We start from the raw sequence: 27,324 nt of genomic DNA on the forward strand, positions 1-27,324 counted from the left end.
CAACCAAGGTAAGCGCATGTAGCTTGTTTGCGTTGATTAATTAATTAATTGATGTAAAATCCAATCGCAATTGCACCATTGATCGTTGTCTTGATTGATTGTGCTGGAAGAATTTAATTTCCTAATCCCCCATCCCATTCTATTTCTGTTTACTAATCTTCGGGACATATTTTCATATTTCTAAGCAGCGATTTACAATCAAGCTTTCTCCCTACTTAACGAGCCTTGAATTGTGATTGTGGAAGGTACTAATTAATAGCTGCAATTGATTCCACAAGACTGAAAACTTTACGAACTGCATCTGTCTACACTTTGCTATTCTCACAATGGCCGCAGCAGCAGCAGCAGCAGCAGCAAAAGCCTTTGCAGTCGTCGCGGGTGTTGGGCCTGGCACGGTGAGTATTCTCTACAAGAAAGATTATCAACATCCGAGTACACTGACTCCCTGCTAACGACTTGACATCATGTAGGGCTCCTCCGTCGCGCGCAGATTCGCAAAAGCCTACCCCGTCGTCGTCCTCGCCCGCAACCCAGCAAACTTCGACCCCGTGGTACAGGAAATCAACTCCAGCGGCGGAAAAGCCGTCGGAATCAGCACCGACCTGTCCGACGCGAAGAGCGTGCGCGCCGCCTTCGACAAGATATCGCAGGAGTTATTCCCCAACCTACCTCTCGCAGCAGCCATCTTCAACCCGGGCGGTGGGTTTGTGCGGAAGCCTTTCCTCGAACTCACTGAGGAGGAGTTCGTCGCGGGATATAACAGTCAAGCTCGGGGCGCGTTCCTGTTCAGTCAGGCGGTGTTGCCGTTGTTGCTGAAGGGGGTGGAGTTGGGGTTGGAGTATCCGCCTACGTTGATCTTCACTGGTATGCCTACACATACACATACAAATATGACCAATAAATTATCCTCTGAGAGAGGTCGGACAGTTCTAATGATTGATACCAGGCGCAACGGCAAGCGTCAGAGGATCAGCAAACTTCGCGACCTTCGCAACAGGCAAATTCGCCCTTCGCGCGCTGTCGCAGAGCCTTGCTCGAGAGTTCGGCCCGCAGGGCGTGCACGTGTCGCATGTGATCGTCGACGGCGTGATCGATATCCCTCGAACGAAAGAGTACAAATTCCCTCATCCGGACGCGAAGCTCAGTCCGGAAGCTGTGAGTGAAGCAACCCCCCCCCCCCCCCCCCCCCTCCCCTTTTTTTTTTTGCCCCCCTTACTTTCCTTTTTTTCTTTTCTGTTTTCTGTTTTCTTTACTCTGATTGCAGTATGTGCTGTACTGTACTGTGTTTGCTGACGATGATCTAGATTGCCGACTCGTACTGGTTTCTGCACACCCAGCCGCGGACGACGTTCGCTTACGAGTTGGATTTGAGGCCGTATGTGGAGAAGTGGTAGATATATCGATAGATAAGAGGAATAGTAGATGATGAAATGAGATGAGATATGAGATGAGATGGAAGGCGAGTTTATGTAGTGACGGAGGTAGGTAGGTAGGTGAGGAAGAGCACGACATGACATGGCATGTCATTGCTCTATCTGTTGCCAGAGAGGCTGATTCCTGTCCTTTCCTGTCCTGTCCTGTTTACCTGGTGGATAACGAACGAATATACTATACTGTTCAACGACGTATATGCTTTTATAATTATGAATATCCATTCACCTGCAGAATCGCTGCTACTGAGATAAGATGAGACGAGACGAGACGAGACGCAACGCACTCATTCCGCTGATATAGTGACTTGTAACAGCCCTACAGGGCAAAAGTCTTCCCCTCGAAACCAAACTCAATCTCCTTCTTTCCCCCTCTCTTGGAAAATATAAAAAAAAAAGAAAAGAAAAGAAAGAAAGAAAAGACTGATCAGCATCGAGGCAGATACTATGTATCGATTGTATTCATAGAGTTGATCCAATCCAATCCTATAATACACTACATATACACACACGTATACACCAAATAACCGTCATGCTTTTTTTTACCACCTCCTCCATCCTCCCCATCCTCCCTTATTATTACCACTTTCCTCCGCATTGCTGCTGCTGCTACCCTCCTGCGATACCCGGCGCTCTTCTTCCAGCAAGCGATCGAATTCGCGCTGTGCCTGCTCCCGCTCCCGCTGGCGTTGTTGCTCTTCACTGGCGTAGGCGGAGGCGGAGTCGGGGCTGCTTCGGTTTTGGGTCTGCTGCGAAGACGACGACGAGGAGGACGAGTTCTGGTTTATCGTCGTCCATGGGTTGGAGGGGTTGGAGGTGGAGGTGCTGGAAGAGCGGGAGCTGGACACGGCGTTCTGCTGACGGATGCGCTCCCATACATTCTCTGACGGAGTAGAAGTATCAACAGAAGCAGACGACGACCAAGCCTCCCTTTGGTACTCTGGCGCGGTGGGACTGGCGTCATCGAAGAAATCGTGGCTCTTGCTCGATTGATCTGCCTGATCCTGGACTGGTCGTCCCCACGATCCAAACAGCCCTTTCCGCTCGGATACAGTATCGTATGTATCAGCCGACGTCTGCGACTCACCAGGCTGCTCCGCCTGCGTCTCCATCTGCGCGCCGGCGCGCTCCTTCGGACGGCCAAACCTCCCACGAATATGAAGCTCGTCAAGTTCCTTCCGGAAACGCGCCATCCGGGGGTCTTTCAGGACGGCGATCGTGTCCTGGTAAGTCGCGTACGTTATACCACAGAGATGAAATAACATGGTCCAGCCAATGATGCGCACAAGACTTCCCGTGAAAAGTCTCTGGATAGCCTCAGGATCCGACACCCTCGCAGCCTGCAAATAATCCCACAGCGCGCGGCGGAAGGGAACCCCCTTGGGCAGATCGACCTCCTTCTGAATCCTATAGTACGCATGCGACAATCCCGTCATGAGCCCCAGCGAAAAGCCCAGCCGCGACCGGCTCACGTTTTCGCTCGTGTAGCCGACATACGCGTCCAGCTCGTCCTGCGTCGGATACCGCTTGACTAGCTTCATGTGGTTCTCGATGCGCTTCTTGATCGCCACCTTCACGCGTCGCTCCCAGAACCAAGGGCCGCCAAAGCACGCGTACATGGTCAAAAGACTCGGTCGCTTGAAGAGTTCGGGCTTGACTTGGAGAGGGTAGTATCTCGCGAATGGGGAATTGGGGTCGATGGGAGGAGCACGGCCCTCCTCCTCGAAGCCGCTGGCTTGCGGCGACGCGTCGTCAAGGACCATGCTGGAGGACCACCGCCGAAGCGAATTGGCCGGTGATATTGTGCAACAATTGGCAATTGCCTTCGATTTCAAACTGCAGCAGAGCCCGCCTGGAAGAATGCTGCGTGAGGAGCTTGGGGATCAACTCCACACATGACGTTGGAGATGTGCTTAGTCAGCGTGATGCACTAGTTAGTTAGTTAACTAACTAGCGCGCGATCCGCAACCGGTTAGAAAAAGCTGCCAGGTGGGTGGGATCCCGCCTTAGGCATCAACATCGTAGTACCGATCTTCAAAGGACGGTTCCATCCATTACAAAGAACTAAAAAACAAGAGTGAAAAAAAAAGTAGATAGTATATGTGTGTGTTTGAGTGAGAGTAAGAAAGACAAAAAGAGGAAAATGGAAGAAAAAGAAATAAAGTAAGAAAAGAAAGAAAAATAATGAAAAGAGCTAAGAGAGACAGTTATCTCTCTCACATCTCACTTATACAGGAAGTGTAATCTAAATACGAGTTAATGTCTAGCTTATCTTATCATTTCAGGACAAATACAAGGTTTGTAGTCTTCAGTACTGGATGTACAGTACATATATCCACCTATTTCTAGACAATATCGACAAACTAATCAACGGGTCGATTTGATTGTGCGCACCCTACATACATCCTGCCAGCTTCAACAACTAGACTACCTCGGTAGGTAGATACCTGGTATATACAGAACATTCAACACGCATCCTCTATCTCTCTCCTGCTCAATATAATCTTTTAATCTTGTTTGATCCAGGATTCAGCCTTTCGTCTTCCTGTCACATCCCGTATATCGCCCTCGCGGGCTGACAGTTTAGTCAATCAATCAATTCAAAGACAGAGAGGGAAGCGAGAAGAGTCCGTCCGAAGAATGTGACGAAGAAGGAACGACGATCAAATTTGAATAGTGACATTTTGTCAGAAAACTGACTGAAAGAGTATAGACATGGGTATGGCGTATGTACGCGTGTGCGAGTAATTTACGTGGCGGTAGAACGAGAAGAATATCATACAATTCTGCGCTCGTAAAGACATGATAGGGTGGTTGAAGAGGAAAAAGGTCCACCGCGAAAAAGGGTGCATTATTAAAATGATTGTATGAAGGGAGAAAAACGCTCGTTATCGGGTTCAATGCAACATATTCCGAGGACATATAGAAAACAAAATGAACATCTCAAAAGATAGATCAAGCTGAAGCCTCAGATTCGATTCTCCGCCGTCACCATCTGGATACTTTCATATGGAGACAATTTGTCAGGCGATTCGGCTGGTGGAGATCGCGCGCCAGGTCCTCGACTGGTGCTTCGCATCCGGCCGGTAAAATTCCTAATTTTCGTCGCAATGCTTTCGTTGATGCTCCTGCCACGACGATGCTCGACAGACATTCTCCGGAACTCGCGCACAGGTTGCGTCTCAGCAGTCGAGGTGGGTCCCGTAGTGAATGGACGAGGTAGTTCATCGCCAACTCGTGCGTTTTCATCAATCACAATGTTAATCGTCTCCGCGTCCTTCAGTGATTCTCTTGACCCGGGGCTTGGTGCAGGAGGTGGCGGCGGTGGTGTCGTGAGATGTTGAAGTTCTGGCAGGATCGGAGGAGCCGAAGCTTTCGTATCCTGGAGACCATCCGTCTCGATACTTACAGATACAGCAGGGGGCGATCCGTATACAACGTTGTTCATGGAGTGAAGATCGCGGGAGCCATCACGACGGTGGCCCATGGGTACTCGGGTCCTGCTTGTTGATCGGCTCCGAGGGATCACTGGATTATATCTTGGGTGATGCGGCAGGTCTATCGGAACAGCTGGCTGATAGTCACCGACTGGAACAGACATGGATCGACTGATCCTGGCAGCATCCGCTTGATATGTCGTACTCGGCAGTGTAACCGGGATATCAGGAACGGCCGGTGCGTCTTCGTCGATGTATCCGTCACTGTACTTAGGGTGACGCATCGCCCGTGGAGTCGCTGGCAGTCCAACCGGAACGGTGGAACGGCCGCGTGAGGAGCTGGAGTCAGATCCGTTGGGATAGTCGGGCGAAGGTCTACTGGCGTTACTCCTGCTCCGAAGTCGTTGGGTGAAAGATCCGCCAGATGAAGGAGGGCTATCAACAGAGCCCGTGGCGGGAGCAGCGGCAGCAGCTTGGATTTCACCAGGTAGAGGAATATTGGGCGCTGAAGGACGACGCGCGAGGGATAACCGACGTGCTTCGAGCTCGGCAGCTGCCAATTCTCTCTTGGTTCGTTCAGCAGGGCTCAAGACACCCGAAGAAGGCGCTGATTTCTGAGATTCATCTACCGGGTCAGCAGCTGACGCTGGCTGCTCCGGATTAGGGTTGTTGTTGTTGTTGTTATCCCGTGCTTGACGGCTCTGCGATCGTGCTCTTGGTCGTCTTCGGTCTGGCGATGGGTCGCGGCGAGCACTGGACCCTCGTTCGGGACGTCGGCTGGAGCTCCGCTGTTGAGATCGCAAGCGTTCTCGATCAATCGTGACAAGGCGGAGGCTCTCCTCGAATCGACGGATGTCGTCACCTGATGGAGACATGGGGAGCGGAGAGGTTGGAGATCGAACAGCGGAGGCTCCCCGGTCGCGACTGCGTCCTCGACTTCGGCGACCACTTGCGTTTCGACTCGACGATTTCAGTTTACCCCGTGAAGAGGACCGGTGACGGCGGTCCGCTGTAGAGGAAGGAGTGCGTGCTCGCGAACTTCCCTTCCCATGGCTCCGGCTCCGATGCTTCCTCGTGTCAGTGCTTCCTCCAAGACTTTCGGTGCTTGCATTGTATTTCGCGAATTCTTCGGGAGACATTGGCACAGGAGAAGACGGCGACCGCTTGGCCGGTTGGATATAGCGATTGTTACTGCGACCACGAGACTCGACGGAGCCATTTCGCGAACTGTGCTTGCGTTCGGCCTTATCAGCGTCGGTGTGGCGCCGGTCACGAGTTCGGAGATGATGGCGACGATAGTGCTTCGCATAGTAGTTTGCCTCCTCGAGGCTGCTGATGTATTGATCGATGCTGCGGCCGCTGACACTGGGACTTTTGCCCGACTTGAGACTGTGAAAGGTTGATGCGGGGCTCCTGGTGTCGGCCGTGGTGTCGGTCTGCTCATGCGAAGGAGTATAGGTTGGATATCCACCAGTTTCGGATTCAGATGCTTCCGGAGGAGGCCACTGAATGTGCAGCCCCTCCGGCTTGCGATCCCGTGAACCGTTTCGGCCGCGTCCCTGCTCCTTCAACGACTCAAACACGGCTGCCGGGGGAGACGGCAGCAGACCTTTGATGCTCTCAAATTGGTTCGATGACGCTTGTACAGCAGTTTGAGGACTAGGGCCCTCACTGTCTTTCGGATCGTACCTCGCAGATGTCAGCAGAACCAAAGGCGGTTGTTCGTCCCCGTTGCCATCGTTGTCCTTCGAATCCTTCTCGACATTATCACCAGTGGTCTTTTCTTTTTCGGAGCTGGAATCCACCGGCGTTGGAAGTGACTTCGGCGCCGGGAAGGTCGGAGGCTGGACATCGACTGGTGTCTCTCCTATCGAAGGCAGTCGATTTCGGGTGAAGCCGCCAGGGGTAGAGGTCCTTGAAGACATGGCATGATTGATACTTCGAATATTGTTGAGTCTGTAAGAACCGAGCCCCCCTGGAGACAGAGCCGACTCTCCAACGGCGGATTCCGCGATAGGCGTCACTCCGGGGACGTTGGTAGGCGTGCGATCGTCGGACTTGAGACCGGGGAATCTGAATGACCGGTTGTCTTGCGGCCCAAATGACGTGATGAGCTTGAGCGCCGAGTTCTTCACGGTCATCCGGTTACTGTTTCCTGGCTGTGATTGCTCACTCGGTCTGCTAACAGGAGGTTGTGGCTCAGGGGATGTCACCCGCAGCTCACCAAATCTCGGGGCAGTTGGAGAAGTCCAGGGTTCCGAAGGCTCCACGCCCGTGCACATGAAGCATCGGATTGCCAACTGCTGCTGAGAATTCGAGACGACGTGTTCACCCCATCGACGGACGAGGTAGGATTGCCGTTGCCAGTCGGAAGGCATCAATAGACAGGTCATCAAAATGGCCTCCATAAAGTAATTACGGGACACATAAACCTCGATCGCGTCGTTTCGATCTCCGAGAGCCAAGAGGATGGTTGCAGAAGCATGGATATCGCCAATCTCCAACAGTCGCTGGACAAAGGTCTGTCCGATTTTGTTGGCTTGCTCGTGGCCACCCATCTGGCTGAGGGCCAGGAACATCCAGGCGGAAGCGGAGACCGATCCCGAGCCGATGATGGCAAACATCTGATCAGGATTAATGTCTCCCAACCATCGGGAGAGAAAGATGGCATTTTGGCTACCAGGCGGGTGTCGACTCACTAATTTCACGAGGTCAATACATTTTCGTCACAGCTAAGCATAAGGGTTGAGAATCTTACTTTCATCCCGGATCAATCCTTCAATGTCCCCTTCCCATCCAAAGACAATGCTCAGCATCTGTCGGCGCAGATCATCGGCTGTCAAGTGTGACTCGTCAATAGGCCGGCGTTGTTTTTGAGTGTACGGAACGTCATTGACACGAGCCCTGGTGTAGGGAAACAGATCCTCCAAAGGCTTGTCAGCAGGACTGAGGGTTACTTCATTCCTCAAACGCGAACCGCTGCGAGAACGGGTTGCGGACGATACCGACGCGGCTGAACCGTAGGCAATCGATGTTCCTGTGGTGTGGGACGCCACTCGACCAAGGGGTGAAGTCATCGAAAAGGTAGTTCCGCTGTAGGCGGATTTCACCGGGGGAGAAAATGGGCGGACACGGCCAGAAGAAGCTCGGGAGCTCATCGAGTTGGTGCGACTTCTGCCGGACAGCGGACTCGCTGTATCGGCCCGTTGCTGGCTGACTGCCTCGATACCAGCCCGCCCCAGGTCTGCACCATTGCCCCCAGCCAAGTATCCCGGCGACATTGGCCGCAACAGGGGATCGCTAGGGAGATGTTGGACATTCGCCACCATGGCCGGGTTTTCCAGGTCGTATTGCTGAACGGTATGGTTGGGACCCAGAGTGAATAGTGTTGCCGTTGGTCCATAGTTGGCCATACCAATAACATCCTCGATCGTGGGCACGGTTTCGTAGGTTACATGTTTTGTTCTGACATCCCAGATCCAAGTTTCTCTGAAATCAGCCATGAGTCAGTCGAGTCTGCACACATCCTGCTTTCCATTGAGCCACCTTACCGGTCCGAATACTGCACGATTCTTCCACCCTTTGACCACGCCATGAATTTCGGTCCATTCGCGTACGGTTCCGATCGTTTGAGTACCCGGATCACCCGGGGAGATTCGGTACCTGGGGGCTTAGCTACGCTCCAGACCCTGAGATCACCATCAGAAGTTTGGGTGGCAAGCATATCTGATTTCTGCTTCGATGAGGACGCATGCCAAGCCAGCGATACGATTGGAGATGGTCCTCTCGATGTGGTCAAGGTGTGCAGGATCGTAAACGTGGGCTGCAGAGTAGCTATGAGGATGGAGCCATTTTGGTACCTAGAATAGTGTTAACAAACCAACTTCAATATATACCGGTCAAGTCACCCACCCGATTGCGTAGGTACGGCAGTCCGCGCCTGGAGCCAATGCCGTGATCGGATCAAAGATGGTACGGGTGGAGATGTGCTCGGATGTCGAAGGTTCAAAAAGTATCACTTCGCCCTTGCCATTCCCTGGATCATTGTCAATATGGGCTGTATGCTCAATTCAGCTTTCCAGGATCATTACCAAACGCCACGTTTCCATTCCGCATCCATGCCGCGACTCGAAGGGGTTCGAATGAAGCGAATCGTGAGATTTCATTCCCAGTGAACAGATCCCATACGATTGCCGTCTGACTAAAGTCATAGCTGACGACCAGACGGCCCGCTCCTCTCTCACTGACATTGTCAACGCATATGAAGGCAATCTTCTCTTGGTGGCGTGTAAAACGTCGATCGATCGCCAGCGTATCATGATGGAGGCATAAGATCACTGAACCCTGAGAGTACAGGAAAAGAGAAGCTGTTGACGCACACGGCTCGAGCTCCGACTCCAAGGCCTGAGAGAGAGGTGTGATGGGCGCCGTCGTTGTTGAGCGCGAACCAGAAGACATCGTCCGGTGCCAGCCCAATTCGGCCATTTTATCAGAGGTCGCGCACAGCTCGGCGGACAAAGCTATCCCATCGATCAGTGTGATACCACACAATCAACCTTTCCAACAAACGCTACATAGGAGAGGAGCAAAATCTCTTTCCACAAGAGTAAACTTGAGATGTAACAAAAAGAGAGAGAGAGAGAGAGAGAGAGAGAGAGAGAGAGAGAAAAGACAACACTACAATCGGGAAAAAAAAAATGGTAATACAACCAGGGGTAGTAGAATTGATGAGAACGTTCCACAGAAGAAACGAAATGGAATAAAAAAAAAAGCAAAAGGCTTCTACTTACCCTGAAAGTCGGGATCAAAGTCGAACAGGCGACAGTCAGTCTACCTGCCAGATCCTTGATGTCCAGACGACCGGGCGCGAATCAGTGACCACCGTCGCCTCATACAGGTTGTGTGTATAGCAGAATCACCCCCCGAAGGCTGAAGGCAGCGCTTGACGGTCTACTCCAATTTGCTTGTTCAGGAGAACCCCTTGCAGCTGGAGAGGCCTGCAAGAAATTTCTTTTTTTGTCGGTGGGTGTGGAAAGGAGGGTCGGAGAAATGAAGGGGAGGTCCAGAAGGAGGAGCAGTAATATTTAGAAACCACCGCGTGCGTACGGGGGTAACTTTGAATCTATTGAGGGGCAAGGCAGGGAAAAGTTGACGCAGGCACCGCCGAAAAATAAAAAGAAAATGGAATGGCAGGGTGGAAATTATTACTCGCTCGAACAATCATGGTAAGGCAAGCCCCAGAAAGGCCGATCCGAATATCAAATCACTAGGCAATCGGAGCTCACGACCAGGAAGAAAATAAAAAGCCATCACGAGCGCTTCCTGCCAACCAGAAGGTCGACCCGCGGGGTTGCCAAAGCGACTGGACTCGAATGGCTCATGTGGTTCTCTGATAATTTACTGCCAGCGCCAACGAGCGTCAAGGGTTGCAGATCCGCCATGCTCGCGAGCATCGCAGATCCAAGGTCGGCCCTGACCAGGGTGGCTTGATGTGCTTCCTGCATGCCCAGGAGGGCGGATCCTTGTCCAAGCTCTCAATAGCTCGCATCGGATGACAACCGAACGCTACCTCATACTGCAGCCATAGGACTTAGTAAAATTCTAGTGATAGGAACCTAATCGATCAATCTGCAGCTGGACACCGCGACATGCAATCGCGGAGTTCAGGCCCTCTCCGACTGTAGGAAACCGTCTGGTGACATGTGCCGTGAACTTTATCGGAGGGAATCGACTCGTCTATGGTCGATTCTTGCCCGATCAACTCATTGACAATCGAACCTGGTTAGTCCGCACTGCCTCATTCTTGGTAGAGCGGGCAGCAATGCTGATGAGGGGCGGGACGAATGAAGCGGGGAGGAGAGGATGGAGGACAAGAGGAAGGAACGAAGGAAGCTGCCAGGAACTGCAGTTGCGATGGTAGGCAGGCGCTACCAGTGATTGGCGGGTGCCGCTTCTTCGCGCTGCAACTTCGTCACCTCCCGTGCCCAGTCAGAGTGCTTGTCCCCGGCCATCACGATCGCGGGACTGCTGTCGCTCCACCCGCTAAACAAGGCCCGGCGCGTACACAGCTTGGCAGGACAGATATGTAGAAACTACAGCACTCCATACAAATGGCTAGGTCTCAGCGAATCCTTCATGCCGTGTCCGCAGGTTGTTACTATGCGTACTCCGTATATAGATAATTTATTGGTCATGGCGATTGCTGGGCTATAGCCATTGACAGATATCGTACGATATCGGCGCAATTGGATCTTCATGCCGGTGACGGTACGATGGCACCATTTCTTGCTGGAGCAATCGTAACTGTCGTCATTGGAAGAGGCAAGGTTGCTTAATTGATCGAAAAAGGCATCGGAACCCTGTCCCCCAAAGTCAGAGTGCCTATAATAAGATCAAGGTTCACCCTTGGCAACTTTCCAACCATTTTAGCTTTTGTTTTATCCCGCCCAGGCTGCTCCTGACCTATGGAGTACTTTTAGCCGCCGTTAAATCGAGAAACGTGGGTGGGTGTCTCCAGACGGTGCGTGCTAGCTTTGGTGACAATGCGGTCATGTGCCCAGTGGATCACAGCCCGAGTCTCTCGAGAGAAATCCTCCTAATGTCGTGAATAGCAGCTGACGCCAAAGGATGCTCTTGTCAGTGAGTCGTAATCAGGCAACGTGATGTGATAGTGATACAGAGAGAATGTGACTTCGCTGAGGCAGAGCTAGCGTCTTTTAGGTATCCCCGAGCAATGCCCTTCTACAGCACTCCGTAATTAACGCAACTCAACCCGAAAGGAGAACTTGTCCCTCGAACTGCTCGCGGAATTTGAAATCGGACTGGATGGCGGCAGTAGCGGTGAGGGACAGGCCGCGAAGAGGGGGGAAGGTCACATTGTCCATTGTCCATTGTCACCGAGAGAGGGGCATCTCGTCACACTGCATGTCCCTTATCAGATCAAGAAGCTCCTTCCTTTTTTTCTCGAAGCATACCACAGTCAGTACTCATATATGAGATCTGCTGCTCCGTACCAAGGGCTTGGTACAGCGGGGAAACACTTGCTGGATGCTGGCTCATTGTTATAATTATTGTCTCATTATTATTACCTGCACAACGCCTTGGAGCTATGTCTAGTCGATCGTGTTTTTCGGGTAAGCAGATCGCTGAAGAATCTCCACAGACTGGACCGTGCATCTGCCGGCGTCAGCCTCCCGCGCTTTCCCTAATAGTCAAGTGTCGATGACTCGAGGCTGCCCACCGAGTACTTCGGGGCAGGCCTGACAGGCGGCCCAAGCTCCAAAATCAGCAATAAATCAGGTTCCCAGCCACGTTAAAGATACGAATGGATGTCGCAAAAAAGGAATGCTATGACTCTCGCTCCTGAGGTAGTCTGCAACTGACTCGCCTGGGAAAATCGTCGTTAACGTTTACCTTTCCCGACTTTTGGGTTGAATCCGTTCCGTGATTGCCAGCAATTGACATGCATAAGTTCTGCCATCGACCCCGCTTCAAACCCCACCACGAGGGAACGCTGTTAACGCGGCTTTTTTTTTGTGGTTATCAGTGAAGCGGAATTCTCAAATCTTGACACAGTATCTTTCGGCTGTTTTGATTTTTTTTCTTTTTAACTGAACAAAAACCTTTTTGGGGGTTTAGGGGGAGCATTTGCCCCACATCGCAACTATACGCGATACAGATCTATGTCGATGACTCGATAACCTTCGCGAGTACAATATGATTACATCAACCTCGAACGATGAATTCATCTACAACATCTACAACATCATAAGCGTAATCTACCGATTTGGAAAGAGAGAGAGAGAGATAACGCAGTGTCCAACAGGTAATGGTTAACTTGATAAATTTGATAAAGTAGCAAGAAATATTTATTTGACAGACTGCGTAATTCCGTTTCGATGGCCATGTTTATTGCAGTGAATCTAGGAAGGAGAAAATCGCATCCTTCCGGCTTGCCTGCACATTTATCACATTATCTAAGACACAAAGTCGAGAATTTATCCAAGTAATGCCTCATATCTCCTCTCCTCACGAGTCATCTTCAGCGATGGAAACAGGAAAACAAAATATGGACAATCCTTGTACAGTCAACATAACATACATATGTACGTCCAACACATACATAGCTAGGTACAGTACGTAAATGACATGCATAGGTAGTGTAGCGGACCTGCTACCGCATGCGGGTATATCATCATGATACTAATATTAATATCAGCCTTATATTAATGAAATGGTGTACTGGTGGACGTACGGTGCTTTTTTAAGGCCAGGATTCTTCAGGCTAATTGGTTAGTTAGGTAGCTTATCGCTCGTATGCCTATTTTTGCAACTGGTGGAAGTCGTCCATCAGGCGTGCATGCAAGCAAGGAGAGGAAGAGTCTAGATCCCTTCTATCACTACGATCTTAGAGGATGAAGAAATGCCGAAACTTGCCTAACTAATTACCAGTCTCGTCACTATCGTCCAATCTATTCATTCCCTTTTTTTTTTTCCTTTAGTTTATCTACCTGGCTCGACGGATGCTTCTAGATCACACCATACATAATCCCTGCTCGAATTAGTCGCTTGCCACGTTGGTGGATGAAGAAAGTGTGGGTGTGGAGAGAGTGTGAGATGGAGGGATGGTGGGAGGATGTAGGGTCTGGTGGAGTGCAACCCACCCTACCTCCCTACCTCACCACATTCCTAATTAGGCATCTACCTATCTACCCCACCCACCTGGATAAGCACCTAATTGCATCACCCCAGTCCCCAAGAGCTGGAGTTGCCTGCTTCCATGCATTAGGTAGGGCTGCAATGGACCACACCAGAGCAGCCGAGATGAGGCCGGACCCTGATCCATGGGAACGTCTGTGCGTGCCTTGGTGTATGTGTATGGGTGAGAGATGGTCTAGATAAGCATACTTATGAACTATGGCCTGCTCTTCTCATATGTGGATAGGACAACTAGATCGACTAGGAGGGCTAGTCTACAGACAGATAATGACGAAAAGACTTTGAAGCTGCCAGATATTCTCAATAGCCCTAGAAATCTAATTCTCACCATATCTCGTAGAATTCCGTGTATATTTTTTCCCCTGACGCCTTTGTCCTCATATCTTCCCGGATTATTGCGGTTTCCACGTCGAGAATAAATGCGGTAGCGAGGTAGGAGAAGGCATGGAGGTTCTAAATAGAGATGCAAAAAGCTATTAGGACAGCCCAATGACCATGATGTTTTCGGCTTTTAGCCTCCTATTGCTCAATGACTGTAACGGTTGTATACTTTCCCAACCGCTCTCATATGAGGTGATATGTGGGTGGGTGTGTGTCATGCCTCAGAGCTGACATGAGTTCCCAACAGATATACCGGCATTAGATATTGTAATTGACAATCAGCAATCAGTCTAATACGTTGCAATTGCAATATCAATATCTCCACTTACCATTTAATACAGATCCAAGACCCTTTCCACTCAACCTCAAGCCACCAGAAAGGTTTTTCCTTACAAATGAAGACTCCGCACCAACGGACAACCCAATGAAACGACGCCCCAATTTGCAAGAAATGCAAAAAAAAATCTTGCAAGTAGCAAGAACCACAAGGTTCTCGCAGGTATGCAATTGGGAAAGGACGCAATTACACCAAAGGCAGCGAGAACTCTAATGATAAAAAATGCCCATTGGTGCCTGATATTACATGGGCCAAAGTCCACAACCCTCACAGTTCTCGCCTTTCCCAGCGAAGGTCTACCGGAGTAGACCTCTGGTAAAAAAAAAACAAAAAAAAAGAAAAGAAAAGAGAAAGAAGACAAAGGGAAAGTGGTTGTGTAACCCGTCATTCTTCGTACCCGCAGGATATCCCTCGATCACATCTCCGGTTACTTCCAGGACATTGACATTGACACTGACACTGGACAGGACTTATCTGGTCCAGCTTGTTGTGGTCGCAGTCCAACACCGTACGAGGAGTTCCCGCACAGGACGGGGGCGAGCCAGGGAAGATCAGCATCTTGTGAAGTCAGCCCATGAACAAAAAAGCATCTTACAAATGGGAGAATACTTGCCTAAACGGCCAGAGCTGGGAACACCCAAGTATGAACCTCCCGGAGGTTGATCCGCGGACGGATCAAATAGTGCCAGGGCAGCTATGAACTATTAATATTGCGATCTGTCTTGGTGAAGGCTTCTTGTACTTGTAGAGATTACTTACGCCAAGGGCCATGATTGCAGTATGCACCAGGGCAGGAGGGAGGACTACCAGCGGAGCCGGCAAAGGAATGAGGACAGCCTAGTCGCGGTTAGCATTGAAAAACCTGATTGGGGATTGTAAACTTACCAGCACAGGAGGGAGGGCCGGGCCAGAAGCAGGAGCAGGCGCAGGCGCAGGGCGTTGCAGCTGCTCTAGGATCGGCTGGACGTAGAGCTGGTGGCATGGTTCTCCCGGCAAGTCAACATCATCTTCTACGAAGCTTGTGAAGCTTGTGAGACTGAGCTGTGTCTGTAGCGGACACTACAATGAGTCAGTATCATGAACCTCCTTGAAGGGGGGAGAAAAACACTCACTTTTTCCTAACACGGAAAATTCTTCGCAGAATAACTTTTTGTAAGCCACCATGCCCATGCATACAAGCGAACAGATGGACCGCTTTGGAGTGTGTTTCGGTTCAAATGGCGAGGGTCGATTACCTAATCCAATCGTCTGTCTTGTGTTGACCCACATACCATATACTTTTGATCATGTCTCTGCGGAAGTCGCTCCGCTACTTGTGACCCCGAGATGTCCTGGTTAAACCAGACATACGAATGGTGTACACGCAGCGAAACTATCGACGGTCTGATGTGTGTCAAATGACCCGGCGGGCTTCGCTTAGCCCGGACGTAAGCTGTGTGCTGTCTTGTCCGGTATTCCTCGTTACCCGATGGGGGGGATATTGTCAAATAGATTGCCAATCGGTACCATGAGTTTGTGATGGGCGGTTGAATCTCGTCTCTTCAGTACCACGGGAGGTGAGGCAAAGAGAAAGTCGGTGGCTTCTCCAAGTTGACCATGAATCGAAACTTGAGGTGGAGGAAGTAAAAAACCACATCTTTCCGTCCTCTTGCTGGCTCTGGAGTTTTTGATGCCCAGACCCATTTTACTAGTCGTGAAGAGCTTCATTCCGGAATCTGGCTCGCATCTCTCCAACCGTTGTCTGCATAACAGCTCACCGTAGTTGAAGCTGTCGGTGAGAATTCTATCCTTCTCACAACAGTCACAGGACCCGCGGTTGGTTGCCTCGTCCTGATACTCCAACCTAAGTAGGAGGGTTGTAGGGATGCGTTCAGTCTAGAGAAATATCAAAATAGAATAGAATAACAAAAATATAATAAATGATACGCACCTGATCCCTTCCACATGCGTCACAGAATAACGCAATTGTCGTCCATTTTGCGAGACATACCAGCTATACCATGCACTCTTTTACGCTCATTCTCACGGGTCCTGTTCCAGCAGCAGAGTTGGAATTTAAATTGTCAAACTCTATTCAAAACATTGTTTGCTCGTAGGTAGACAGAAACCCGTGTCTACACTCGTAATCATCCATATACTTTGCAAGCAGCTCTATCTAATCGATCAGCAGTGAAATCCCAGTATAACAGTTGAGAAAATTGACATACCAAGCAAACGAGCCAGTTTCTCAAGGAACAGTGGTAGATCTGTAGTCCACGGAGTCTTAACCTCGCCGACGATAATGGAGCTGTGGGGTTGATCATGATTTGAATGCATCGTTTGGATTTCTTCCCGGGGCTTGTTCCGACAGTTGGTCAATCGGGTATCAGTCGAGTCAGTCCATGATGAACATCAGGATGCTCTCGACCAGATAAAAAATGCTGAGTGGAGCACTCGATAATCTGGCAAGAACACGGAAGTAGATTTCCCATCCATCCTCTTTCACCATTCTATATGCGTGGAGTTTTCACTTCCCTGTTTAATATTTCGCGTATGATACCTCGTACGGTGGCGAAGGTTGACCGAGCAGTCGACATAGGGCGCTCGTCCTGACGAGGACGGATGTCTTGGGAGCATGGCATATATGCCATTTCCCTCTCCCCCTCAAAGTTCACAGCTGTAGGTAACTGTTGGCGAAGGAGGTCATCGTCATTATCTCCGGCGTCAATTAGCTGACGGCGGCGTAGTAAAAACCATTCCACTTCTTTGGTCGTGTACTGCTTGTTGCTCGAAATGATCACGATGCGACAACTCTTCATCATGACATTTTCTGCAGGGTTTGCCTTCATAGTCACTTGTCCCCATGGTATATACGACGTTACCTTGTCATCCTAATATAATTAACAGAGTACAAGTCCAATTAATATTAGAAATATACTTACAAGCAAAGCTCGCCCATCGTCCAATCTGTTGTTTCGAGTGTCTCTGAAGTAGACAGTGTCTGGGGTTAGTGTGGGTTTCTTCTTCGTGTCTTTGCTGATTCGGGGGTTTGACATCAAGGTAATCATCCATTTCTTTTTGAGCTTCGTGGATTGCTTCCTGCAACTAGGTCGCGGATAAGATGGTGATGTTCTTCAGGCGAGGCTGGACGTTCCTGGAGCGGCCGCTACGACCATGTCGTCATTTCCTTAACGATCCACTCCTGATGGCAGTCGTGGATATCATGTCATTCGGCATGATGGGAACTCGAAAAATCGTATCTTTGAATTGTAGTGGATCCTGATATCGATCAGGAATATTGGTAGAGGCGTAGTTCCTCCTCCTAGAAAACATTATCAAAATCACGTCTCATACATTATTAACATGCGAGGACAACTTACCATTATGCGATCTTTCTTTGGTGTCGAGGACTCCAGCGGAGGTCGTCATTTGGAAGATTATACCGTTGCAAGCGTCAATAAGTTCCGCGAACTCTGAAACAAGAACGAACCCCTTACCCCCCTCCACCCCCCTCCATCCATGGCCATCCGCTCAGAAACAGCAGACTCAGCAGGGATATGTCCAGTGACGGGCTTCAAGCTGGCGGTTTCTCGGATAATCCTCCGGATATGAGAGATGATCAGCCCTTCCCCCGGGAGGCGACGGGGCGATAGAATGGAGATTATTGATTAATGCTCCATTCTATCCTTGCTCGCCGCCGCCGCTCCTCATTCATTTCCGCTAACCTTACGCCTCTGTCGGAGAGACTCAGAGGCACTTGAGCACTGGCTAGAATCTGGCGACGGATCATCTGCCCGACGGACGATAATAGTGACCATTTTATCGTTCTTGCAGTAGCGGCAGTATATACCGAGCCGCAGCTCTGCGATAGTTGTATGACCCTTCGGAGGGCTTTCTGCCTCCATCTAATATTTTGCGACGACATTGTTAGAACCCGACGTCGTACGTACGTTATCAACATGTAGGTAGGTTACCTTTTCTTCTAGGGTTTAAGATCCTTCTTGCGCACAGTGGAGACGTCATTCTTCTTCTTGCTTTTGTTCTTTTTCAACCCCACAGGGGGTGGACTCAGGGTCCACAATTACTTTCTCCCATCGACGACAGGGACAATATTGGCGGCGGCGGCGGTCTTCTGTAGGATGTTTGATCAGTTGCTCGATACCTGCAGCCTTGAATATGTGTGATGTGATCTGCTTACCTTTGGCGCCATGACGACCAGATAGATGTTCAAAGACTTTTTTTTTTCGGAGAAAATTAAGTCAGAGTTCAATCGATATTTCGAAAAAAAAAAGATAGCAATTTTCGAAATGCTCCAAAATGTTTGTTCCCGTCCTCGGGCTGTACAACAATTAATACTTGCCACATGAATCTGTCATGGATAATACTCACTGCCATCCTTTCAAGAAAATAGGAAAGCTGCTCCTCCTGCTGCTGCTGGTTATGCAGGAGGAAGACGGCGACCAAATGGTAGTATGAAAGGAAGGTGTAATAATAACGAAGATAGAAGATATCTTTGAACAGCTTTTCAAGACCAGGCTTCTTGGACCATTTTGGTGTATTTTATCGGTTGTGTAGGTTTGATCCAAGAAGAAGAAGAAGGGATAAGGAGAGGAGGAAATAATGGATACGTGGGACGGTGCAAAAGCGTGGGAAGTTGGGGGATTTTATAGACATGGTGGTGGCCTCTCCTAAGCCTTCGGTTGATGAGAGCAGTGAATTGGCAGGAGCCTCGGTGACATACCTTGTAAGAGATATTCACTGAACGTCGAACCTCTTTCAAGGTTCATTCACCGAGTAGCAAAAGAAGGAGTTGACGGCTCTGTATACATGCATACCGTCAACAGAGACGAAGAAGAAGATCTATTTTGGCGCGAAGAACTAGAACTCCTAGCTTGACAATACTGAAGACGATAGTTAGAGAAGATCAGGATCATGAGAATATAGGCGGACTATAAGCCCAGATTCAGAAGGATTGTTCCTTCTGCAGGGCCGCCTTATGACAGCGGGCTTTTATCCACGGTGTGGAGTGGCAGTTTCCCGGCCTTGTCGTTGTGACGGTCAGCTAATGGATTCTACTTCGGGAGTTTCAGTCCGGAAACAGCTTCCTCCATAAAAGGAGTACGATTGAATAACCAATATTGCGGTTCTTTCTATAAGTTGGCCCAGAACCAGCATCAATTGAGCCCACCTGTCTTGGGCACCGGCTTCTGCATCTTCTTGACCCTCGATAAGATTCTTACTACCAAGCATGGCCATGTAATATATCTGGTGATTTTCTCAAATTCTAGAAAGCTTCACGAATCTGTGTATAATAACCGAATATCTCAATATCAGGAGCGTAACTATATGGGGGATTGAAACAGCCTTGTTAATTGAGTTTTGGAGGTCGAAATAAAGTTGCATGGCGTTGCTTCCGTGTGGGGCAAGCGCGGGCCATGTGATGGGGAAACCCTAAAATTTCGGAGAAATACGATCAAGGTTAATTTCCAAGCATAAGCCTATTGCCAAAATCAGCTCAGTTCCTTCTTCGAGAAATTCAATAATCTGCAACCTTGGGGAGTGGGTCGCTAAGATGTCGTGTGGGGTAAGTTCGTGGAGGTTATGTCAGGTGCTTTGTCACGACTCATGATGTACGCATGGAACGAGACGAGAAGAAGGGTACGACTCATTCATAGGCGCTAGGGGAGTTTCAAAAAAAGAAAAAGAAAAAAAAAGAAAAAAAAAGAAAAAAAAAGAAAAAAAAGAAAAAAAAAGAAAAAAAAGAAAAAAAAAAGAGAAATCTATTGATAGTTTCTAAACCACGATCCAGAAATCGAACGTCTTTTCTAAAATAACGTTTATAAAGTACTAACCTCAGGTAAAAAGAAAAAAAAAGTAATTAATGATTTACTTTTTTTATTACTAATTTCTTCTTCTTCTTCCTCTTTTTCTTTTACCCCGACGCTGCCTTTGAACTACACCTCCATAATATACCATGCTACATTATTAAATTTCATTTTAGGAAGAAAATGAGGCTTTGAGTTCTATGTAATCTAACCACTAGAGTATCTAAATCATCTATGCTGTGAGGTTATAGAAGAGAGATACTATTAAGCCCTTTTCTTTTTTCTAGAAAAACAATTCTAAAAACGACATCTTCGCTTAGAGATGGATGTTTCCCTTAATAAGGTTTTTCTAAAAACGAATTTTTGTAGATTGAACCATAAAAATAACTACGATATTACAATTTCATATTAATATTAATATTTGATGTAGTAAAATGGCGATAAACTTTATATCACAGTTGAATGACGCTGTTTGAAAACTGCCCAGTCCAGTTATGGTGTCAGTGGATATCTCATGGCCAGACACGAGACGCGAGGGACGCGTGTGGTCTACGTGGATTTCTAAGTTCGTCACTCGTCTTCCTCCCTCCTTTCTCTGTCCTCTTCCCTTTCCCCGGGGAGCCCCAAGCAAGCGAACGGTAAGACGACCTCAGTTGGAATATCGCTATGCAAGACTCTGAGAGAGTGGAAGTACTGACTCCTTGGAAAAAGAGAAATAGGAAGTTAAATTTTTCTTCAGCCTCTTTGGATACCGATCGGCCCGCTTCGCACGTTCGCAGCTCAAGTCCTCAGGTCATTTTTTTCTTTTTCAAGAAGAAGATATGGCGCCACAAGTAAGTACACTACATCAAATATATTTACATGCCCATGGTCACGAGTATTAAGTACCTAATCAAGCCCCCCAACAGAAGAACAGTGGCAGCAACGGCAGCAACAGCAGCAGCCTCAGCGAGCTCGCCGCGGCCGTGACTGCCGCCGTCACGGCCGCTGGCGTCAATGCCAATATCACTGTCGGCAGCACGAACTACATCACCCCTGCAGGGGAGAAGAAGGAGAAGAAGAGGAAGAGGAAAAAGAAAAACCCGAGCAAGATGACCCGAGAGCAGAAGGTTAGCTATCTACACGTTGATGGTGTGTGTGGGGTTTTAACATAGTCATTACTATTCAGCAGAGGGAGCTTGACCGCCTGCGAGCGGCGGTAGCGAGGGACGAGGAGAGCCTCCGCAGCAGGCGGGCAGCAGTCGCAAGGGAGGAGGACAACCTCCGCAGGAGGCGAGAGAAGATCGCCCGGCTTTGCCGGGACCTGGGGCTGCTGGATGCCCCAGGACAAGGGGCGGGGGAGGCGGAGGGAGAGGAGACAGCGGCGGCGGCGAGTACTGACAGAGCGGACTAAAATTCCGTTCTGTTGCCCCGTCACCGCCTAGGGTCAGGGAGGGGATGTTCTCTCTCTCTCTTTTTTTTCCCCCTTCTTGATTCTGCTTCCTCTCCTTTTCTTGCTGTGTCGTCTGTGGGTGTTTTTTATTTATTTGTTATAGTTTAGGTTACTTTGGTTTTTTTCTCCCTTTATTTTTCTTGTAGTGAATCGAAAAGTGCTTCTTTCTTTTTCATATTTATCTAGAGTCTACTCCTAATATAAGCAAAAAGGCTATGCAGTAAGGAAAGGTAAGGGCGCATAAATCCCACCGTTCCATTTTATCTTGAGCGTCGATGCGCCACTCGAGATCTAACCTTCTCCTGAAGACAAACATGTCACTGGCGAGGGATCACACGACACCATGTACATAGCACAAAAAGAATCGTCCTGTACCCCCTCCTGTGAGAGTGCATCTTGGAATGAGCTCCTACCTGAAAGATAGTGAGTTGTCCTTACGTGTGGATACTGTATGTAGTGTGGTTTCTCTTCGTTTTCCATGATCAAAGCAAGCATTACCATTATCTACCCGCTATGGAAGTGATATTCAATGGATATACTGCACCAATCTGTAGATAAGTTGTCTTTCAGGACAGGTATCTCGGCGGCGGAGCCCCATCGCTATAAGCATCATTGAAATGGCAATAGATGTATATGATAAGCTTAATACTGGTAACCCAATGTTCTTTACAGGTAGATGTTCCTAATCCATGTACATGTCTAAGTGACACTTGCGGTTATTTCCTCACGTTGTCCTGTCCCCCAAAAGCGTAATTAGGGCACTTCGTTCACAGCAGCGACCATATCCTGATCATCTTTCTGAGCACCCGACCTTCGAGCTTTGATGCCGTCGCTGTACGAGACAGGGTCGGGAACCGGGTTGCCTTCCTCGTCCATGGTCGTTTCCAATAATTGCTCCACGGGCCAGGTTGTCGCGCTGGACGACATCTCCGAAGAGGTGCGGGCTCTTTCTTGCATGCGCGACGCCCATTTTTTGTCTTGCGTTGTGTTTCGGATCCTCCGCTTCTGGTTGGCACTTTCTGGATATTTGATTGCCGTCTCGGTCTTGGAGCCAGCCATGTTGAATCAATTAAAAGGAACGAAAAGAATATTGCGTGTAACTAGTATGTAGATGATTTCTGCGAAAATCCGATCATCAGCATTTGTCAGACTACTGAAGCAGCAGAAGCAAAGTGATACTGACCAGATCGACGATCGGATAAATCTGCCTCAGATCAGATCGTTGTAAAGTTTCCATCACACCTCCGCTTCGCGCCTCGTCCATATCCATATATAAAGTAAGCTGTGGCGTGTGATATAGCTATGACGAGGGACACAGTCATGTGACAACTATCAGAGCCACTTTGTCGCCATGGGGAGTTTGGCGCCACTTCGAGTGTCGTAATCGGCGTGTAGAGGAAGGATAAAGCGACGGGCTTTTGCTTAGTCCTGACGGCCAAGAAAATATGTCAGCAGATTTACCTTTTCCCCGCAATGACGTAGCAGCCATGGCCACACCCGACGTGGATGAAGTGCATCCACTTGCATACCCAGATAGGCAATTCAGACATGTCATGGTCCCACTAGCGGGGAGCTTAAGTTAAAGCTTATTCCCACTGCACCCGAACTACCTAGGTACGTACTCGATCTATGTATCTACGTTCAACCTGCCAAACGTATTCTCGGATTCAAGGAGATCCAATGAGGGCAGAAAATCTCGGAGTCTTGGGGGGGGGGGGGGGGGGGGGGGGGGGGGGCTGGCGATCTCATCCGCGAAGCAAACGGTGGAGTCATATCCCCCAAGGATTTGGGCTTATGATAATCATACGTTCTGACGATTCCGATCTTCTCTAATTGACTAGTCTTATCAACTAGGAGTTTCTAATTCTTAGTCATAACGGATCGTCGTCATCGTTTCATTGGCAGAAAAGTTGAGTAGAATTAATTCTTCTATCGAAACGATCTAGGTGAGTCTATCTAGTAGGGTGTCTTGCTCCCTGACCAAGTAGACTATAATTGGGTCTGGAATGAATTGACTATCTACCGAGGAATATACCAGGAGACTTTCACGGAGGGCAGGGGAATTGGTGAATTAATAGTAATTTGAGAGGTGAATTTGAGCGGTGGACTGTCACTGATATTTGCCTTCTCTTTCCTAATTGGGTAAGAGAGAGCAAGACTCGGCGCAATTAATGTATCTTGAGAGGATGTTGATACCAGTCAATCTATCTTGCAGAGATATGTCACCGAGGCTCCTGTCACTACACTGCTCTCATTAAGCGAATGCTAAGCGAGATCACACTCCAACCTTCGTCTATAAAAATCCCTCCATCTGCCCAGTCCTGGCGCTCCGTCTTCTCTCTAATCATTACATCTTACCAACGTGCTGACAACAGCGTGGTATTATATATACCTTCTTATACCTCCTCACTTCTTCCATTCTGTTTAACACTATCAACCATTAAGCTCTTGCATTATTTTTATATCTTTTATGAGATATCTGTCTTGACTCATGTTGATGACCAAACTAGTAACACGAAGAAAACTTTCAAAAATCTTTTGAACCCCTCTTCTACTTTGGCGTTGCCCATCTTTAGACGAAAGGGGACCCTAAAAATGACTGGTAAGGCACCCTCAGCTGGAATACTCCATTAGAGTGGAAACGCTAATCTACCTATAAACAGAATAACTATTTTCAAGTCTTTTCGAAATTTCTGTCTTCATTCTTTTTTCTTCTTTCAAAGGAAAAGAATTCATCTTCTTTCTTCTACTTTGCGTTTTTCCTTCTTTGATATAAAGGGGAAAATGCAATCAAACTGGTAAGACAGCCTCAGTTGAAATACCTCGGTTAGAGTACACATACTAACTTATTAGTTGATACAGTCTCTCTATCTCTCTCTCTCTCGCTCTTACTCTCTCCTTTTTTTTAAAAAAAAAAAAGAAAAGAAAAGAAAAGAAAAGAAGGGTTATCAGGATAGCCAAGAGTGTAAGTAGACTACATCACACATTTTTATGCACAGCAGTATCAAGTATCTAATCAAACCTCACATACAAAAGGCCAACAACAGCAACAATAATAATAACAACATGCGCATCGCGGCTGCAGCTGAAGTAGCAGCCAACATCATGGATGGCGCAATTACCTCGCCTGCCAGCAGCCTTATGAGGGCGACCGCTTCGGGGGTGAAAAAAGAATAAGAAGGCCCCAGGCGATCAGACCCGGGAGGAAGTCATGAGACACCTACATGTTGATGCTGCATAAGGTGGTTCTAGCATCGTTGTTACTATTAGGAAAGGGGCCTCGCCTGACTACGGGTGGCCGTGGCGCGGGAGGAGACCCTTCGCCTGCACCGGGAGAAACTCTCTAAGCTTGAGACCCAGCTGAGAGAGAACAACCCGGCGCAGGCGGCGACGGCGGGCAACAATAGAATGGAGCATTAATTAATAATCCCCATTCTACATATCGCCCCTTCGCGGCTTGGGGGGATTCATTCTCTCCACCTCCTACCATGGATGGCCCCAGCAGTTCAGGTGCAACGGAGCAGAGCCATCACTGTTAGTTCTTCAATATCGGTGTCAAGGTCAGGTCTCTCTCTCTTTTTTTTTTTCTCTTTTCTTCTTTTCTTTTCTTAATTTGTCTGGGTTATACTTTTTTTTAAAAAAAAATATTTATGAAGTTACTGCTCGTTTGATTGTTTGTCTGTAATCTCCATTCTATCGCCCTTCGCCGCGGGGGAGTAGGGGGTTAGAGGGTGTATTCTTTCTTGATCTTTTTTCTTTATCTTTTTTCCCCCTTATCTTGTTGGGATTCATCTTGTTATTTGTTGTCTTTGATGAGACAAAAAAAGCAGAGGAAACTTGTCTGAAATTCGAAATTTTGCTCATTGTCTCCTTTTTTGGACCATGTTTCATTGCACTCATGATTAGTGTTATTACCGCACATCTTGTACTCAGTTTTCTCCATCGTGTAAATCTCACGACGCTGTTTGTATAGCTTCGAATTTTGCTGCAAGTTTGTCTCTAATTTAACTAGATTGACTGGACACAAACACTGCTGTTGAAGGTCCCACATAGTGTATATTACTTCGACGGGCAATTGATGGTTTCAAATTTTTTGATGTACCCTCGAGTATGGATTATGGATGAGCCTGTCATAGCAGCGTGGGACGCTAGCAACTTATGAATGATCTCTCTTTCTTCTCGGGAAATATATCTACTAAATAGCTATATACGATAACGTCAAAGCAGTCAGATGGTCACCAAGGCCAGCAATTTCTCTCCGGCTCTACATTCTCGTTTGCTCCCTTTGCCAGAAGTACTGTAGTAAGAAGAAACGCATTTTCGTTGTCGGGATGAGTCTTATATCCTTGCTATTTGCAGAACTTTTGTATCAGAATTAGATATGAAGATATACGTATAGATATCTGTCGTTGCGAGTATAATGTATCCCGCTACCATTGAATCTTCAGACAGCTCTGTTATTGCTATTCGATCCTCAGGGACGATAGGTACTTGATTCATATTGCTAAAATTGCTGAAAAGTAAGAGGAGAGGTTGTTGAATAAAATTAAATAAAACTTCTATTTCAGAAGTAGAGATGACAGAGGAAAGGGGGGGAAATAAACAAAAAGAGCGAGAAAACGAAGGAAAGGGAACCCCCAATCCCTGCCTCCCAGCATCAAAAGCTGCAATGGCATGAAGCTGGAAGACTGTTACGGCCACATATCATTGCAGCTCTGGACGCTGGAGGCTTCCTCCTCCTCGTCGTCTTCGTCTTCGTCTTCTTCTTCGGCATATTCGTCCATCCCCTCCTCCTCCTTCTTCTCATTCTTCCCTTCGTTTTTTCTGAACGCTGCTCCTCTTCAGCGGCAGCGAGCTTGCGCTATAGGAGCGCGATCCTGGCCTCCCGGTTGGCAATGGCGTTGCGATCCCTCTCCAAGGCGATATTCCGCCGCCGCAGCTCCATCCGCTGTATATTATAAATGATCATGGCTACTATCCAACCCATGATATAGATTAATATACAGATAACGTGTCTTTACTGTCTCGCGGAGAGTCATATCCTCAACACTCTTATTGTGAGGGTGGGTTTTCTTCTTTTCCTTTGCATTCATCACCTTCTTTGTCTTCTTCTTCTCCTCGGGCTGAAGAGGTTTCTATCAAGGGACTAGTTAACTTGTAATTCAAGTCCGAATATGTTATTCAATTCAATACCACTGACCTTCTTGATTGCCATTTGGGGCGAGGAAAGGCGGGGGAAACCAGGCTGGTGACGACGGCGGCGGTGGTGGTAGTCGCAGCAGTTTATCAGTATCTTCGTACTGATTGAACTAAGACATTTGTCTTACCGTCTCAGTGTGTGGAGAGACTGGTGGAAGGGAAAAAGATGAAAAAAAAAAAGACAAACAGACATATACATAACGCATGACATGTCTCGTGGATCGTGCCGAGACAAACAAGCTGCATAGGTACTTTCTTTCTATTATCTGTAGCTCATTAACAAGATTGTTAGAAAACCAAGACCTTGGTATCTACTCACCAAAAAGAGAGAAGGAAAATATGGCTCATAGCAACGAATCTCTGGAGAGATATTAGTTAGTTGCAAAGGAAGATCTCCGCTATTTTTGACGCCTTCATCTTCCTGGAGAATTGCTGCTTCTACCGCAACACTTTGATTCCCTATTCAACCTTCACGATTTTTGCCTTAAGAAATTGACGGCAAACGGAAAGTTGATTTCGATTGAGATTTTTATATGTTCGCTTAATCCGAGCGGAAACTCTGGCTGGTTGATGTTGTCACCCAGAC

At 48.2% G+C, this 27,324-nt stretch overlaps 6 protein-coding genes across 6 annotated transcripts; 2 read left to right on the forward strand and 4 right to left on the reverse strand.

The window, feature by feature from the left end:
- Positions 1-326: 326 nt before the first annotated feature.
- On the forward strand, positions 327-1,394 carry VTN77DRAFT_258 (uncharacterized protein; the record flags this gene model as incomplete). The annotated part of the gene is made up of 4 exons (XM_069418434.1): positions 327-395; positions 471-864; positions 947-1,155; positions 1,305-1,394. 4 exons carry the CDS (start codon positions 327-329, stop codon positions 1,392-1,394), a joined length of 762 nt encoding a protein of 253 aa, XP_069282621.1.
- A 578-nt stretch (positions 1,395-1,972) lies between these two features.
- VTN77DRAFT_259 (uncharacterized protein) lies at positions 1,973-3,193 on the reverse strand (the record flags this gene model as incomplete). Its single annotated transcript, XM_069418445.1, has 1 exon — positions 1,973-3,193. One exon carries the CDS (start codon positions 3,191-3,193, stop codon positions 1,973-1,975), a length of 1,221 nt encoding a protein of 406 aa, XP_069282622.1.
- A 1,205-nt stretch (positions 3,194-4,398) lies between these two features.
- On the reverse strand, positions 4,399-9,352 carry VTN77DRAFT_260 (uncharacterized protein; the record flags this gene model as incomplete). The annotated part of the gene is made up of 5 exons (XM_069418457.1): positions 4,399-7,565; positions 7,626-8,356; positions 8,419-8,727; positions 8,780-8,903; positions 8,959-9,352. 5 exons carry the CDS (start codon positions 9,350-9,352, stop codon positions 4,399-4,401), a joined length of 4,725 nt encoding a protein of 1,574 aa, XP_069282623.1.
- A 5,378-nt stretch (positions 9,353-14,730) lies between these two features.
- Positions 14,731-15,285, reverse strand: VTN77DRAFT_261 (uncharacterized protein; the record flags this gene model as incomplete). The annotated part of the gene is made up of 4 exons (XM_069418468.1): positions 14,731-14,861; positions 14,917-14,997; positions 15,063-15,140; positions 15,189-15,285. 4 exons carry the CDS (start codon positions 15,283-15,285, stop codon positions 14,731-14,733), a joined length of 387 nt encoding a protein of 128 aa, XP_069282624.1.
- Positions 15,286-15,306: 21 nt separating this feature from the next.
- VTN77DRAFT_262 (uncharacterized protein) lies at positions 15,307-16,619 on the reverse strand (the record flags this gene model as incomplete). The annotated part of the gene is made up of 6 exons (XM_069418479.1): positions 15,307-15,362; positions 15,416-15,538; positions 16,061-16,146; positions 16,234-16,296; positions 16,442-16,454; positions 16,511-16,619. The coding sequence occupies 6 exons, from the start codon at positions 16,617-16,619 to the stop codon at positions 15,307-15,309; spliced, it is 450 nt and encodes a 149-aa protein (XP_069282625.1).
- Positions 16,620-20,928: 4,309 nt separating this feature from the next.
- VTN77DRAFT_263 (uncharacterized protein) lies at positions 20,929-21,500 on the forward strand (the record flags this gene model as incomplete). The annotated part of the gene is made up of 3 exons (XM_069418490.1): positions 20,929-20,940; positions 21,016-21,216; positions 21,276-21,500. 3 exons carry the CDS (start codon positions 20,929-20,931, stop codon positions 21,498-21,500), a joined length of 438 nt encoding a protein of 145 aa, XP_069282626.1.
- Between the last annotated feature and the right edge of the window lie 5,824 nt (positions 21,501-27,324).

The sequence above is a fragment of the Rasamsonia byssochlamydoides genome (assembly GCF_041956645.1).
Source record: "Rasamsonia byssochlamydoides strain NRRL 3658 unplaced genomic scaffold VTN77scaffold_1, whole genome shotgun sequence".
Classification (NCBI taxonomy): domain Eukaryota; kingdom Fungi; phylum Ascomycota; class Eurotiomycetes; order Eurotiales; family Trichocomaceae; genus Rasamsonia; species Rasamsonia byssochlamydoides.